Source organism: Eublepharis macularius, chromosome 11 (assembly GCF_028583425.1).
Source record: "Eublepharis macularius isolate TG4126 chromosome 11, MPM_Emac_v1.0, whole genome shotgun sequence".
Lineage (NCBI taxonomy): Eukaryota > Metazoa > Chordata > Lepidosauria > Squamata > Eublepharidae > Eublepharis > Eublepharis macularius.
In genome coordinates, this window is record NC_072800.1 from 40129208 (window position 1) to 40144260 (window position 15053).

The 15053-nt window shown below is 41.6% G+C and overlaps 1 protein-coding gene across 3 annotated transcripts in view; it reads left to right on the forward strand.

Annotated features, from left to right (window-relative positions):
- Positions 1 to 15053, forward strand: part of NEK10 (NIMA related kinase 10) — a 111832-nt gene that overhangs the window by 72924 nt on the left and 23855 nt on the right. For 2 of the 3 annotated variants that reach the window (XM_054992105.1, XM_054992106.1), the window contains exons 29-30: positions 7134 to 7182; positions 12238 to 12275. In XM_054992105.1, coding sequence (XP_054848080.1) covers positions 7134 to 7182; positions 12238 to 12275 — 87 coding nt within the window. Of the gene's footprint in view, positions 1 to 7133; positions 7183 to 12237; positions 12276 to 12388; positions 12530 to 13087; positions 13093 to 15053 lie in introns of all 3 variants that reach the window. The other variant, XM_054992107.1, reaches the window with a different exon arrangement.

The window sequence follows — 15053 nt, forward strand, 5'->3', positions numbered from 1 at the left end:
TAAGTGATACTAGATGAGTGTCTTTCATTCTGTTGTGACGGAGAAACTGTTTAATATTTATTTATGCATCTTCAGTTGTAGTATTTGTATAACTTTAAAAAAAAATGATGGTCAGCTATGCCTTTTCCAAAACTCTTCACTTCCACTGGCAGATCTCACTAGTTGCCTGTCAAGCTCATTAACTTTAGACAGCAGTTCTTGTAGTGCAGCTCTGTAGGACTAAGAAAATAATTATAGAAAGCCACACATTTTAGACCACCCATAGGTTTAGGTTAATATAGAAGTATTGATTGATCCTGTTATGTTCTGCTTACTATTGTCAGGGATTTGTTGTGGTGGGTAACTGAGGTTTTGTGTGAGGAGGGCAGATCATATAGCCTTCTCTTGGCACTATAGACCCATTTTCTTTCCCCGTTCTCTTGCTACCAATAAACCTTTGCTCACATCATCTTAATACTCTCTTGTCTTTTCAGTTCTGCTTAGCCTACTGGACAGCTAGTAGTGTCATCCTTGTGTTTATCACACCATCTGTCATACTAGAGGCAGTAAATAAATCAGGCCTTGAAATAGCCTATTGCTACTTGTGAGAAATATGCTCCTTGCAAATTGGACTTGGTCTCCAGGGATAGGAAAAGATTTTATTTCTAGACTCAGAGAGCCTCTGTGCTTAATTTGTGGTCTTCCATGTGCATATTCTGGGTAGGGCTGGGCAGACATTCCCTGTCCCAAGTCCTATTCAGTGGTAAATTGGCCATTTAATATTCAGGGAAATTTCCCAGTGGGCCACTGCCCTAGAGGACCGCTAGTGGCCAGGAGCAAGCAGAGCCAAGCCCCAGCAACTCTGCCAGTGCATCAAAGGCTTCTTCAATCAAATCCTTCATCAGCAATGGTAATCAGTCACCAAATGTCCCCCCCACACACACACACTGCTGCCACTGTTTAGCGTAACAAAGGCTGCTCAGGTTGGCTTGCTCCAGGGCCATTTTCACTTCCCGGTCTGCTGTTGCTCCTGTTTGTATTTAATCCAGGAAACTGGATTGTTAACCAGATGCCTGAAAATGAACCCATTATTCCCAAGTGAATTATGAATTGGCGTGACCACTTGGACTTTCCATGTTCCCAGGGACAAGACTGAACATGCCTTGAGAGGTTTTATTATTTATTTCATTTCTATGCCACCCATAGCCAAAGCTCTCTAGGCAGTTTACAACAAATATAATACAATAAATAATTAAAATTAATATAAGATAACATAAGAATATTAAAACAGTAAAAGCAGTAAAAAAAAAAATTTAAAGAGGCGCCAAGCTAATCATAACAGGCCTCCTGAATGACCAAGGAGATCTTTAATGGCCTCTGTAAAAAGGGCTGTCTTAACCTGGCACCAAAAGATTTGGCACCAGGCAGGCCATAGCAGGGAGGTTGTTCCAAAGACGGGTGATTTAGGTGCTGCTCTCTCTTTATTTCATCAAGTTTCCCCTTCAGATCCCTTGAAGGCTCTTCATTACGAAACTGTTCCAGCCCCTTCACCTCACCTGTCCCTCCTCCACCACCCACCTCTCTTCTTGCCTACAGCTTGGTTGCAGGTAATATTATTTGCATCAGAATGTTAAAGAATGGGAAGATCCTTGCTCAGTAAGAAAGGTCTGTAACAGCCCCACCCCCATCCAACTGGGACGGAAGGGGTGTTGCCTTATACCTTTCTAGATAGTGTACTGTAGAGACGTACTCACCAGGTACTCTAAATTGCCTCTAGCTACTTCCCATATTTGAGGGAATTTACAGGTTTTCAGCTGTCTATTTAAATTGCTCTCAAATCTGAAAATACTAAAATAGGAGTAACATGGCTCCTCAGAAAGAAGGAGCATATTCTGCTGAGGCCAGAGCACATGAGTGAGGCATTATCATGTTCATATAACCCCCTCCCCCAAAAAATCCTCTTGGCAACTATTGTTGTTCTTGTAGGACATCCCCCGTCCCCTTTTCTCTTTTAGGTTACAACAAACAGTATGTGATGGATGGGGTACAGGAACTTGCATCTCATAATCCACTGGGGCTAAGGACTGCAAGCCATTTTAGCCTTTTTCAAACCCATACTGGGACATCTGGACTCCAAACAAAATTACACTCAAGCATAGAAATGAATAAGAATTCATCTATAATTCAGTACCAGTGTATTCGCAATGTAAATGAAAAGGCTGGGATTATTCTTAATTGATAGTACCTGCCTGGAAGGTACTTTTTGTACTTTTATGTTTAATAAAAAAAAGGAAAACCTAAGTGTATTAGTTTTTGGCAATGAAGCCCTTGATATCAGTGGTGATGCTTTATTTAGAGGAAAACAAAAAGTGTGTGTATGTGTTTTTCTCTACAACTTATTTTTCTGCTCTGTGAATTGGTGCTACATAAAATTGTTTTTTATTCAGTATGTCTTAGGTTACTTTGGCATGCTGCCAACAGGACACAAATTAGACCAAGTTCCTTGCCCTGGATTCCTTACATAGAATCTGTGAATGTGGAGGTTATCTCCATTTCCTTGATTCCCAAAAGGTGTTATTAATCTCACTGTCTTGGGGATAGTCATACTCTATTCAACAGTATGTTGCATCAAGACTTACAAATGCACACTGAAACTAGTTTTTAAAGGCTGCTACAGCTTTGTAACATGGACAAATAGGAAACCCCTTAAAGCATAAAACAATGGAATCCAATGAATGATTTTATTCATACAGGACTTGCCTGTTTTGAAACATGTTTGAATGATATCCCATTATAGTCCAGCCTCTCATCCAAGAAAATGTTTGGAAAATAATTCAAGACCGAGTGTGGGGTAGTGATTAGACTTCTCAGGTTAGGATCGAGGAGCCCCTGGGTCTAATTCCCAGTCTGACATGGAAGCTTGCTGGGTGACTTTGGGCCAGTCAATCCGTCTCAGCCTCACCTACCTCACTGAGGAGCTGTAAGGATAAAATGGGGAAGAAACAACCATGAATGCTACCTTGAGCTGCCTGGAGGAAGGGCTGATAAAAAAAAACTGAGATAAAAAACGGTTTTTAAACATGATTTAAAAACTAGTGTACTCCCTAAATGTTCAGAAGCCTTTTCACTAGTCTCTAAATAGTTGATCACCAGCTGCCCATTTTTTTCCTATTTTACTATCCCAATCAGCAACTTGGGAACACTTTAGCCATTAATAGATCTTGCTGTCTGTTTAAAAACAAGTTTGATTTGTATACATTGATAAAGTTTTAGTTAGCAGTTACTTCTCTTTAATACAGTAAATTGAATTTTTTTTTTAACTGCAAATGCTGTGGCAGTAAAAAATTTGCCTGTGGCAGCTTGGTCTGCTGTAATTCTGTACCAAATGGGCAGCATTCATTTTAGAAGTGTACAGTCTGTCATTCTTATACCATTTATATAGCCGAATTTATGCCAATCCGGCATACTCTAGGTAGGCCAGTTCAAATGAGAGAATCCTAGATCAAGTCCAGAAAGCCAGATAGCGATGGACCAGATTACATTGAGTTTGTTTTAATCTGACAAACACTGCAAGCTGGCTTCTCCAAGTCTTTGCCCCCCAGGTATGGGGAGGGGGGGCGGCAAGACCATCTCCCTCAGCTTATGCCTTCATAGCTCCCCATGTTCCCATCTGGTTCTTCTCCCAGCCTCTCTACCTGCTGCCTCCTGTCATCTGCTAGCCTCACACTACTCTCTTGCTGAAGCTTACCTCAGCCCCTTGAGCCACTTCACACTGCTGCCCTCTCACTTTTGCTCCACCTTTATTGCCTGCTTTTCTCAGTAAGGGCCATGGATTCCCATCCTACTAGCAAGTGCCAGAAGAGACCTTCAAGCTGCCACTGGCTGCTTTTTAAGCTCCATGGCTTGCTTCAGTTTCGGGTTCTCTGGTTTGACATTGGGATTCTCTGCTTTGATACTGGTCCCTTTGCTGTAGTTTGGTTCTGTTGGGCTGTATTGGTTCAACTTGCATTGGGAGAGGGACTTGAACTGGAACTAGCTTTTGCTGAGAGGCTGCCTTTGCTTAAAGATTTTCTAGGCCTGAAAAAACCTTGGAAATGTTTCACCCATAGGAAACAATGAAGAGTGGCTGGGGGCACCTTGTTCAGGGGCCCACAGAATTGGACCCTGGATCCAATCTTCCTGAAGCTTGGGGGGTCTTCAGAGGACAGGAAGGAGTAGATTCCCTACAAAGTTGGTGGTGCTTGCTTGAAAATTGCTCCCCCAAGTCCCCTTGATAGTTTTCCCCATCAGAATTAATGGCCAGATAAATTTGGGATTCTCTAATCTTACCAAATCTGATTAGAGAGTCTGATCTGAATATCAGGAATACTGAATTTTTATGGTATTCCCAAAGCCCAGATCTGAATTGAATTGATTGGGGGGGGGGTGCACACTCCAAATTCATTCTCAAAATATTTGGGTCCAGGGGGTTTAACAAGCATCAGAGGAAGCACTGAAAAAGCAGAGAATACAGACTTCTTGCAATAACTGCATATATAGGGCTGTAGTTTGTATTTATCATTTGTATGTATTGTTTTATTGATAAGAGTCTTTTAGATCTTGTTTTATTGATAAGAGTCTTTTAGATCTTGAAACAGAATGCAAGCAATCCTTTTGGATCTGACATACTGTTTTATGGGGCACTGTTTTGTATGGCACTTAGTGTTAGTTTTTAATCATTATTCCTCCTAATGGTGAGGCTATAAAAGCAGCAAACCAGACTGTCTGCAAGCTAACCAGTGGTTTCTACATATATGGAGGACTACTTCATTATACACATTATACACAACAATGTGACTTCTAAATTAATCCAATGCGGAAAACATGAAAAGAACTGAATGTGCTGAGTAGGTGCATGGAAGGTCTAGAATTATCTTAGCAACGGGGCAATTGAGGTAATTGCCGTGGGCTCCATGCTGGGAGCAGAATGAGCTAGGAGGGGCAACTGCCCTGTGATGACATTGCTGGCTTCTCTGCCATTGCTGATGGCAAGGGCCGTCACAGACAGCACCTGCCCAGTACAGGTTGACTGTCTTTCATGATGAGATCCCTTCCCACAAGAGGCTGTAGAGGGATGCAGCTGCTTGTTTCACCTACCTGTCTTTTGTTGGAGATAGAGGTGCCCTCAGGCTGGGTTGCCAGAATTTCCAGTTGACACAGAAATGCCTTTGATGACCCCCAACTGTCCAACCATTGCCGATGCCTCCCGTAATGAATGAAGAAAGATGGCCAAGTGTGGCAATTGGAAGGTCACTGCAACTCTCTCCCCAATGTGGGTTCTTCAGAGTCCAGGTAGCATCCTTCCCGATCTCAGACACAGCTGTAGATGGTGGGGCAAAGTCCCCCTCCATTCTTCCTACATGATTGCTGCTGGCCCCTGCCCTGAAGTTACCCTAACTGCCTCATTCAGTGATTCTGGGTGCCATCCTTGACTTTTGCCCAGGGCCTCTGCATCACTAAGATGGCCCTGGGGAACATTGCAAGCAGCTTAGTAGCAGTTAAGGGGGGAAATGGGGGAGGAAAAATGGCCTACTCAAGGTCCTTAAAACTTAGAGAATCTTGAAGGGGGGTACTGGAATGGGATTTTCAAATTGTGTGCCCCAAACACACACATGATTTCCTTCAGGTCCCCAGCTTGCACCCTCTAATCCTAAACTACTTGGGACTCATGCTGATCATGAAAGCAGCATAATGGGAACAAACAATGCAAAGATAAGGAAGGTTTCTATATAACAGAGAGCCCCTTATCCCCGAGATGCAGAAAAATGATTCTTTCATGCCATTAACCTCCCATCAAAGGGAAACCCACCAAAATAAGATAGAAAAAGACTCTGCTTGTGTGGTTTCCTCCCCCTGCCAAGGAATCCTGACAGCATGAGGCAAGAACAACTAAGATTTTATTAGTTATTAAGTGAAATGAAAGCTCAATCACTTACTTCTGCCATATAATAGACTGGAGAATCCACAGCTGTTCCGGTTTCCCCCCCAGTATTTAACTTTGATGCAAGGACAATCTCATCTTACAAGCACCAAATAGGTTCTCCTTACCAGCAGTTAGATAAGCATTTATATGAATTGTTTGAGACTTACAGGGAATCAAATACTGTTATCCAGTGATTTTACAAAAGTAATAATTGCTTAAATTGACACAATGGGGAATTTTCTTTCACCATACATGTGTCTATTTGTGTGTTCCTGTGTTTCTTTTCTTTATCTTTTGTACTTGGTAATAGTTACATTTAGATGTCTGTATTTTAATTAAAATCTGATTGATCAAATCTAGGCAATAAATCTGTTAACAGGAAGCTATCCTATTAGTAGAAGACAATAGGAAGTTATCTGATGAAACACAGTGGAAAGGAAAAGTAACCAAAGACTATAACTGTTTTTCCCCCTTCAGGAAAGACAAATATACATGATAAATTAAATAGCAGCTAGATAAGAAAGGAAGTCAGACCTGAGTGGAGGCGGGGGTGGGGGCGGTGATACAGCAAAGGGAGTTTGTCAAAATGGATCTATTACAATTGTGTTAAACTTTCAGTCTAGAACAAAGGATAGCTTCCTTTAGGCATTTGTAAGAAAGAGAAATTTAGTGCCCATAAATTTGCATATTTATGTCCAATTTAAGAGGTTCACCAAAGTCAGAAAAATAAGATATTGTTTCCAAACAAAATATAGACAGTCCTTTGTGGGATGTAGAAACTGGAGTAACCTTTGGGTTTGTACAGTGGCCAAGCAAATAGTCTGCCTTGTTTTAAGTACTACTTTATATTATTCTTTTTAAAATTCTTCTCTTAGGAATTTGTAAGTGGCAAAAAAAAGCCTGAAGGGCAGGGGTAAACATACAGTTACTAATAAGAGTAATTTATCTGGTAAGTTTGCACAAAGGTGTTACAGCAGGCTAATAGAATGCTCATACAGTATGCAAGTCAGATTAAAATATGATATTTAGCATTAGTGAATCATTCAACACTGCTCAAAACTTCCTTCATTTTATACTTAGAGCTTTCTTTTATTACCAGTTTAAATTGCTGTGACAGGGCAAGAGTGCTGGGAGATTGAATTTTAAAATATTTTCAACACAAAGAATTATATCTATTGTGCTTTTGTTTCAGGTATCATAAAGAGAAGCTTCAGTGCTTCTGAAAGGCAGCCTCAAGCAAGGCAAGTACAAGATGTGAAATGTAAAATGTATTGTTTGGCCACTTTTAATCTTCAGCTCTGCTACACTGCCAGTGTGTGGTACACGGCTGCTTAAAAATGTGCAAAATGGGGGAATACTTGTCAAGATTTCTGAATTGCAACTGACACTCGAATATCACATGAGGCTGCCTGGGCAGCTCTCGTATCATGAGTAGCATGTGCAAATTCAGCAAGATTTATCTTGCTTTTTTTAAAAAAAACCCTTGAGAATATGCTTCCTAGCCAAATTTACCTTTCAGGTTGTACTGTCTTGGCTTTAAAAAAGTTAAAATAGTGTAGTTTTTGTTAGTAAACTGTAGATTTTATTAGTAAATATTAAACTGATATGAAACGTAATACACGTTTTTGATTGACTATGATTCTCAGTAGGAAATAGATCCAGAGGAGTTAGCCGTGTTAGTCTGTAGTAGCAAAATCAAAAAGAGTCCAGTAGCACCTTTAAGACTAACCAATTTTATTATAGCATAAGCTTTCGAGAATCAAGTTCTCTTCGTCAGATGCCTGATCAAAACTGGGCAGATACAGAAGAGGAGGGGGAAAGAGAGGGAAGGAGGGGAGTATAAATCACAAGAAGGCAGAATGCAATTAGCATAGAGGCAATCAAAACATTCCTTTGCTTGGAAATGTAAACATTTCCTTTTGGTGTGCAGTCAGTTTGTAGCAGTGAAGGTATCCAATTCCTATGCAGTATAAGCCTTCGGTAACCACAGCTCTCCCTGCCAGTTGCATCTGACAAAGAGAACTGTGGTCCCCGAAAGCTCACACCAGGCGTCACTGGGCTCCCCCAGATCACGCCTCTGTAAAGAGAATCTGTTACCTGTGATAATGTGATAACCATTCATAGTCTCTATTCAGTCCCCGCTTGACAGAGTCAAATTTGCATATGAATTCCAATTCAGCAGCCTCCCGTTGGATTTTGTTTTTGAAAGGTTTCTGTTGAACCACAGCGACCTTTAAGTCTTTGGTGGAATGTCCTGGTAGATTGAAATGTTCTCCCACTGGTTTTTGGACGTTTCCATTTCTAATGTCAGATTTGTGTCCATTTATTCTTTTGCGTAGAGGTTGGCTGGTTTGTCCAATGTACAGAGCAGAGGGACATTGTTGGCACATGAGGGCATATATCAGATTGGAGGATGAGCAGCTGTAAGAGCCAGAGACAGTGTAGTTGATGCCATTGGGTCCTGTAATTGTATTCCCTGGGTAGATATAGGGGCAGAGCTGGCATCTGGGTCTGTTGCAGGGCTTGGTACCTGTGCTGGTGACTCTGCTGGCCGATTCATGATTGTAAGTGAGAAGTCGTTTAAGGTTGGGGGGCTGTCTGTAGGCAAGGAAAGGTCTTCCACCCAGGGCTTCTGAGAGAGAGGTATCATTTTCCAGGATGGGTTGTAGCTCACTGATGATACGTTGGATGGGTTTGAGCTGGGAGCTATAGGTGACAACCAGTGGTGTTCTGTTGTTAGTTCCTTTAGGTTTGTCCTGGAGCAGACTGTTTCTGGGTACTAGTCTGGCCCTGTTAATTTGTTTCTTCACTTCATTTGGTGGGTACTGTAGTCCCAAAAATGCTTGTTGTAAATCTCTTAAGTGTGAGTCTCGGTCGAGAGCATTGGAGCAGATACGGTTGCAACTCTGTCAAGCGGGGACTGAATAGAGACTATGAATGGTTATCACATTATCACAGGTAACAGATTCTCTTTACAGAGGCGTGATCTGGGGGAGCCCAGTGACGCCTGGTGTGAGCTTTCAGGGACCACAGTTCTCTTTGTCAGATGCAACTGGCAGGGAGAGCTGTGGTTACCGAAGGCTTATACTACATAGGAATTGGATACCTTCACTGCTACAAACTGACTGCACACCAAAAGGAAATGTTTACATTTCCAAGCAAAGGAATGTTTTGATTGCCTCTATGCTAATTGCATTCTGCCTTCTTGTGATTTATACTCCCCTCCTTCCCTCTCTTTCCCCCTCCTCTTCTGTATCTGCCCAATTTTGATCAGGCATCTGACGAAGAGAACTTGATTCTCGAAAGCTTATGCTATAATAAAATTGGTTAGTCTTAAAGGTGCTACTGGACTCTTTTTGATTTTGCTACTACAGACTAACACGGCTAACTCCTCTGGATCTATGATCTTGGAAAGCACCACATTCAGCCGAATGGAGAGGAAATCCATCAACCTCATGAAGAAACTGGCACAGATACAAACAGACATCATCTTTCTTTCTAAATGCAAAAGACTGGACATTCTACCCAAGGGACTTCGTGTGAGGAATCCATTGAAATCCACTTACTACACAGACTACAGTGAGAAACTATGCAACACCTTATCCAGGAAACTCTTAATTCACCTCATTGGACTGATGTACAGCAAGCAACAATGGATCGAGCAAGAGATCTCTGAACTAGACTCTTCCATGAAGTGCACCCCCTCTGCACAGACCGGTAACTGGGAGATGTTTGCCACAACCAGAGAAACTATTTATTGTAATCTATTCACTGAATTACAGAACAAGAAGGAGAAGAAATTCTCAAAACTCCTGCCTGCAACAGAGAGCAAAAACACTTGGGATCCAAGCAACATCATCAATCTTTCCAGTTACAAGCTGAGCCCAGCAGAGGAATCAGTCCTCTCACGTGGACTATCCTTTTGCCCAGCCAGACCCACACAAACCATACAACTTTGTGGAGACCTGGAGGCCTATTTTAGACGCCTGAGACTGAAAGAATTCTTCAACTACTCTGCTGGACAAAACGACGAACAAAGCACTGAACAGACACCATCACAGCAGCCCCCACCCCCCCAACCCAGCAATACACAACCATCGTTACAAAACTCCAGGAAAAAGAATTCCACATGGACACCCCCTGAGGGCCGTAACTCCTCATTGGACTTTTACATTGAATGCTTCCGTAGACGTGCTCAGGCTGAGATAATTGACAAACAACAACACCTAAAGCAGAACCTCAGCCGTGGAGAAAGAGAGGCCATAAACAGCCTCCAAAATAATTCTGGCATCGTAATCAAGGAAGCTGACAAAGGCGGAGCAGTTGTCATCATGGATAAACAAAATTATATACAGGAAGCAGAAAGACAACTCTCCAACACAACATTCTATAAAATACTACCTTCTGACCCCACTGAACAATACAAAAGGGAACTCAATAAAATATTAAAAACACTCCCCATGGACATACAAGAATGCATCCATACGGACACACCCCAGGAACCACGACCAGGAAGATTCTACCTACTACCCAAAATCCACAAAGCGGGTAACCCAGGACGCCCAATTGTTGCAGGAAAATGCACCATCACAGTAGGAGTCTCGGGATACATGGACTCTATCCTCAGGCCCTATGCCACCAGCACACCCAGCTATTTACGGGACACCACTGACTTCCTCAGGAAAATACAATCCATTGATAACCTACCAGATGACACCATCCTAGCAACCATGGATGTGGAGGCCTTGTACACCAATATCCCACATGCAGATGGATTGCAAGCCATACGGAATATTATCCCGGACAAAACCACAGCAAACCTCGCCACTGAACTTTGTCACTTCGTACTCACTCACAATTACTTCGAATTTGGTGACAACTTATATCTACAGGTTAATGGCACAGCCATGGGCACACGCATGGCACCACAATATGCTAACATATTCATGGCGGACTTAGAGCAACGCTTCCTCAGCTCCCATCCACTGGAACCACTACTATACTTAAGATTCCTGGATGACATCTTCATCATTTGGACCCATGGGAAGGAAGCCCTTAAGAGATTTCATCAGGACTTCAATAACTTTCACCCTACTATCAACTTAAGCCTGGACCACTCTACACAACAGGTACACTTCCTGGACACCACTGTACAACTACATAATGGACGAATAAATACCACCTTATACCGGAAACCAACAGACCGATACTCATATCTACATGCCTCCAGCTTCCACCCTAAACACACCAAAAGGAAATGTTTACATTTCCAAGCAAAGGAATGTTTTGATTGCCTCTATGCTAATTGCATTCTGCCTTCTTGTGATTTATACTCCCCTCCTTCCCTCTCTTTCCCCCTCCTCTTCTGTATCTGCCCAGTTTTGATCAGGCATCTGACGAAGAGAACTTGATTCTCGAAAGCTTATGCTATAATAAAATTGGTTAGTCTTAAAGGTGCTACTGGACTCTTTTTGATTTCAGTAGGAAATAGTAACAGAACACTACAAGGGAGCTAGGACTTCATTTAAATCCATTAAGAAAAGATAGTGAACTGGGAATTACACCAGAGGACACTTGGAACATTATGTTGGGAAAATGCTTACTTTTTTCCCATAAGCATATACTGTAGAGAGATATTTCCAGCTGGGAGTCTCCTGCATTTTGCATCAATATAGCAGGTGTATTCTCGGACTATCAAGGTAGAATCCTTCTACACTGACTGTGTTACCCTGTTAGTGTGAGGCAGTTTTGTGATATATGAATGATGTATTTTCAAATAGGTCGCTATGTTGGTTTGTAGAAGAGCAGGATTTGAATCCAGGGGCACCTTAGAGACCAAAAGATTTTCAGGGTCTAAGCTTTTGAGAATCAAAGCTCCCTACTTCAAATACAAGGCATGAGGTATTTCAGTCTTGCTGACTTGTATGATACTAGGTTTCATAATCAATATAACATTGTTCTAAGCTTGGTTGGAATCCAGTGTGCAGCTTCAGTAGGTTAAGTTCACCTAACTAAAAAAAAGACAGCCTGTGCTTTCCTGTGTATTTCATTCATTTCCCCCTTTTGTGCAAGTCAGAGTTTCATAGAGTGCCAGGAAGAAGAATTCTTACTTTGCCCCAGATAATTTTTGTTGTGTCTGTAGCAGAAACTAAGATCATTTGTGCAGTGAAATTTTCCTGTTTTCAGATTTACAGCAAGTACAATACAGAAACAGCCGGTGGGCTGAGTTACATGCACAACAGTTATCTGTCTCATTTAGAATTAGCTTTCTTATCAATACTCTTTCTGTTTTACAGAGATTATATTGGAATTTCAGGAACCAGGCCAAGACCAGGTAATTTCACATCTGCAGCTATTTGTGAATGGGAATTCATCTTGCCAGTTAATCTTGTTTTTAAAGCCTTTAAAAAATAGTTTCACATCCTGCTTTTCCTTTTATTTCTTCAGCTTTGCTACCCTCTGACCTGCTTCTGAAAGCACCTTCGCTCATGTTCAGGGGCCACGTTATGAAAATAGAGGACTCGTTAGTGACAGGGTGGAAATCCCATAGCCTTCCAGCTGTGATTCTTCGCAATCTGAAAGATCATGGTAGTACATAATAGTATCATTATACAGTCAAACCAGGTACTAGAGAACCAAGAATTATACTTGATTTAGAAATAGTATAGTTTTTTTAAAGTAAAAGAGCATGTAAATAAAAAAAATTAGGGCTCTGTTACAATTTTTGCTCAGGAAAGGCTAAATCAAGAGCCCTGAGATACGATTCCGGAACAATACAGTAAAAGCTGTGTGATCCAGCACTTTTGTATACAGACAATTATGTTAGCAGGCATCTGTCATAGATGGCAAATCCTCCCTCAGTTAACCAGAAAAATTCTGACAGCCATCCAGCACTAATTTCTGGCACTTGCCTAAGCCGTTATGTAGGTAACAGGTAGCTGTCTGTCCAGAGGCAGAAGGCCTTTCCCACACTTTCCGGAAGCTGTGGGGTGGATCCTAGGAGGAAGACCTGCCACCCAATTGGCTCACCACCACCATACTTGGTGCCAAAGTTCCTGTAAAAGGAGAGCAAGGAGCCAGGACTTTGGCTTGCAGCAAGAGTGGCCACTAATATGACAGTCTTTAGGATGCCACAGGGTGTGGCAGGACCAGCCAGGCAGTGGTTTTGCCCAACCAAGATAAGCAGCAAGCCCAGCTTGCTGGGCAAAGGGGCCCCACCCTCCCCTAACATCTTGTGGGGGACTGCTTATCTTATGTGATCTTGGGGGGTAAAGTAAGATAAAGCTAATCTTTTATAGTATCTTATTTGCTTTTATAAATCATTTGTAATGTTTGTATCGTATACCCCATTTTTGCACATGGTGAAAAATTCAGCAATTATTAGCATAAAGCTCAATTAATTGGCACATTTTATTAACAGTCTACCCCCATTCCCAATAGGTGCATGATAACAAATCTTTTACAGTGTCGAGAAGGGGGTGTAAATTTGAGTTCATCAGCTGTATGGTTAGGATAGTCCTAAAGTTGGGCTGATGAGGGACTGAATGCAGTTGTCATGTTCTGGAAAATGCTGAGTGCAGAGGGGTTGATTGGGACAAGATAGGGTAAAGGAAATGTTACATGTGGGGGAAATGTTATGGCAGATAGAACTTAAAAACCGATCTTTGTGTTGGTCTCCAGTTTCTGCAGTGGAGGGCAGGTTCAATAAAATACACACTGACTATGAACCTGTTAGTCATTGTTTCTACTTTCATGTTAGTCTGATGTAGCAAAAAGACCAAGAATTCTGCAGGATTCTGGTTGCAATTGATTTTTAACAGGAGTCAAATTTTAGATTGAGCAATGGCTAGGACCACTAGCTTAGCCCTGTAACTTGCTTCTGTCCAAGACATGGGGATAAAGGCCTTTAAGCCTCCTGAGTGGGATCAGGAACAGAGATTGTGGCAGAGCTTTCCCCTTATTGTAGAGTGCATACAACGTGTATAATTTGGCTACTCTCTCTGAGTTAAGAAAAAGTAAAAGTGTTCTTTGTTTCCATCTCTCCAATGAAAACAAGGCCACACTCATACATTATACAGAATCAGGTGTTTTTAAAACCTCATATGGTTGGTTGGTTGCTGAAATATAGCACTGGGAGCAGTGATTTTCAGTAGATGATCTATAATCCCGTCATCCACCACGCACCACCTTTGCAGAGGTTCTTTTCTTCTGTGGCACTGAAGTATGCATTTATGCTTGCAAACTGTCATGAGAAGGAAAAACAGGTTGGCATAATAAGGGGGAAGTTCTTGAGAGAGTGGTCCAAAAAAGGAGCTGTTGGATTGACTCTGCCAGACACCTGTTCCTAGCTTCACAGTTTTTCATACACCTTAAAGTCTTACTGTGGTATGAACCTTCATAGATGATTTTGAGTTTCAGCCCAGAAAACAAAGTAAGCATGAAAGATAGTACTCATTACTGTGTTGCTAATCTCTGATATGCCCAGATGGTATGTTGGCAAGGTATCTCTGTCACGTTACACATCCCAAAATGCAGAAGGCATCATTATTTTGTTTCATAAGTAAAAGAGCTTTATGCTGCACACATTATTTTATTTTTATTTCATTTATTTTTTCAATTTAGTAGTGTCGTGACCCTGAATTCTGCTTCATAAAACGTGAGCTGTGAATCGTTGGGATTCAAAATAGTATAGAGTCCAGTAGCACCTTTAAGACTAACTAACTTATTGTAGCATAAGCTTTCGAGAACCACAGCTCTCTTAGTCAGATGCTTTGGGATTCAAGAAGTATGATGTATTTTCTTCCCAAGCCATTCCTAGGAAGAGCATGGTGGCAAATGCCCATCTCATAACTGCTGTTGAAGGACCTATCTTGTAGTTAGATGCTTCTGCCCCTTTTCTGTAAACTGGTACATTTAGTTTTATGAATGAATGCTAATATCTGGTTCACATTGAAATGGCTATTGGCTCTATTGTTTGTTTTTTCATATTGGTGCTTAGATATTCAATTAATATTTCTTCCTCAGGCCAAAGATGAGTTACAGTGACTTTTTAAATTCAAGAGCTGGGCACATACGTGCTTCATTGCATAATCCATATCAGTGTACTTTGCAG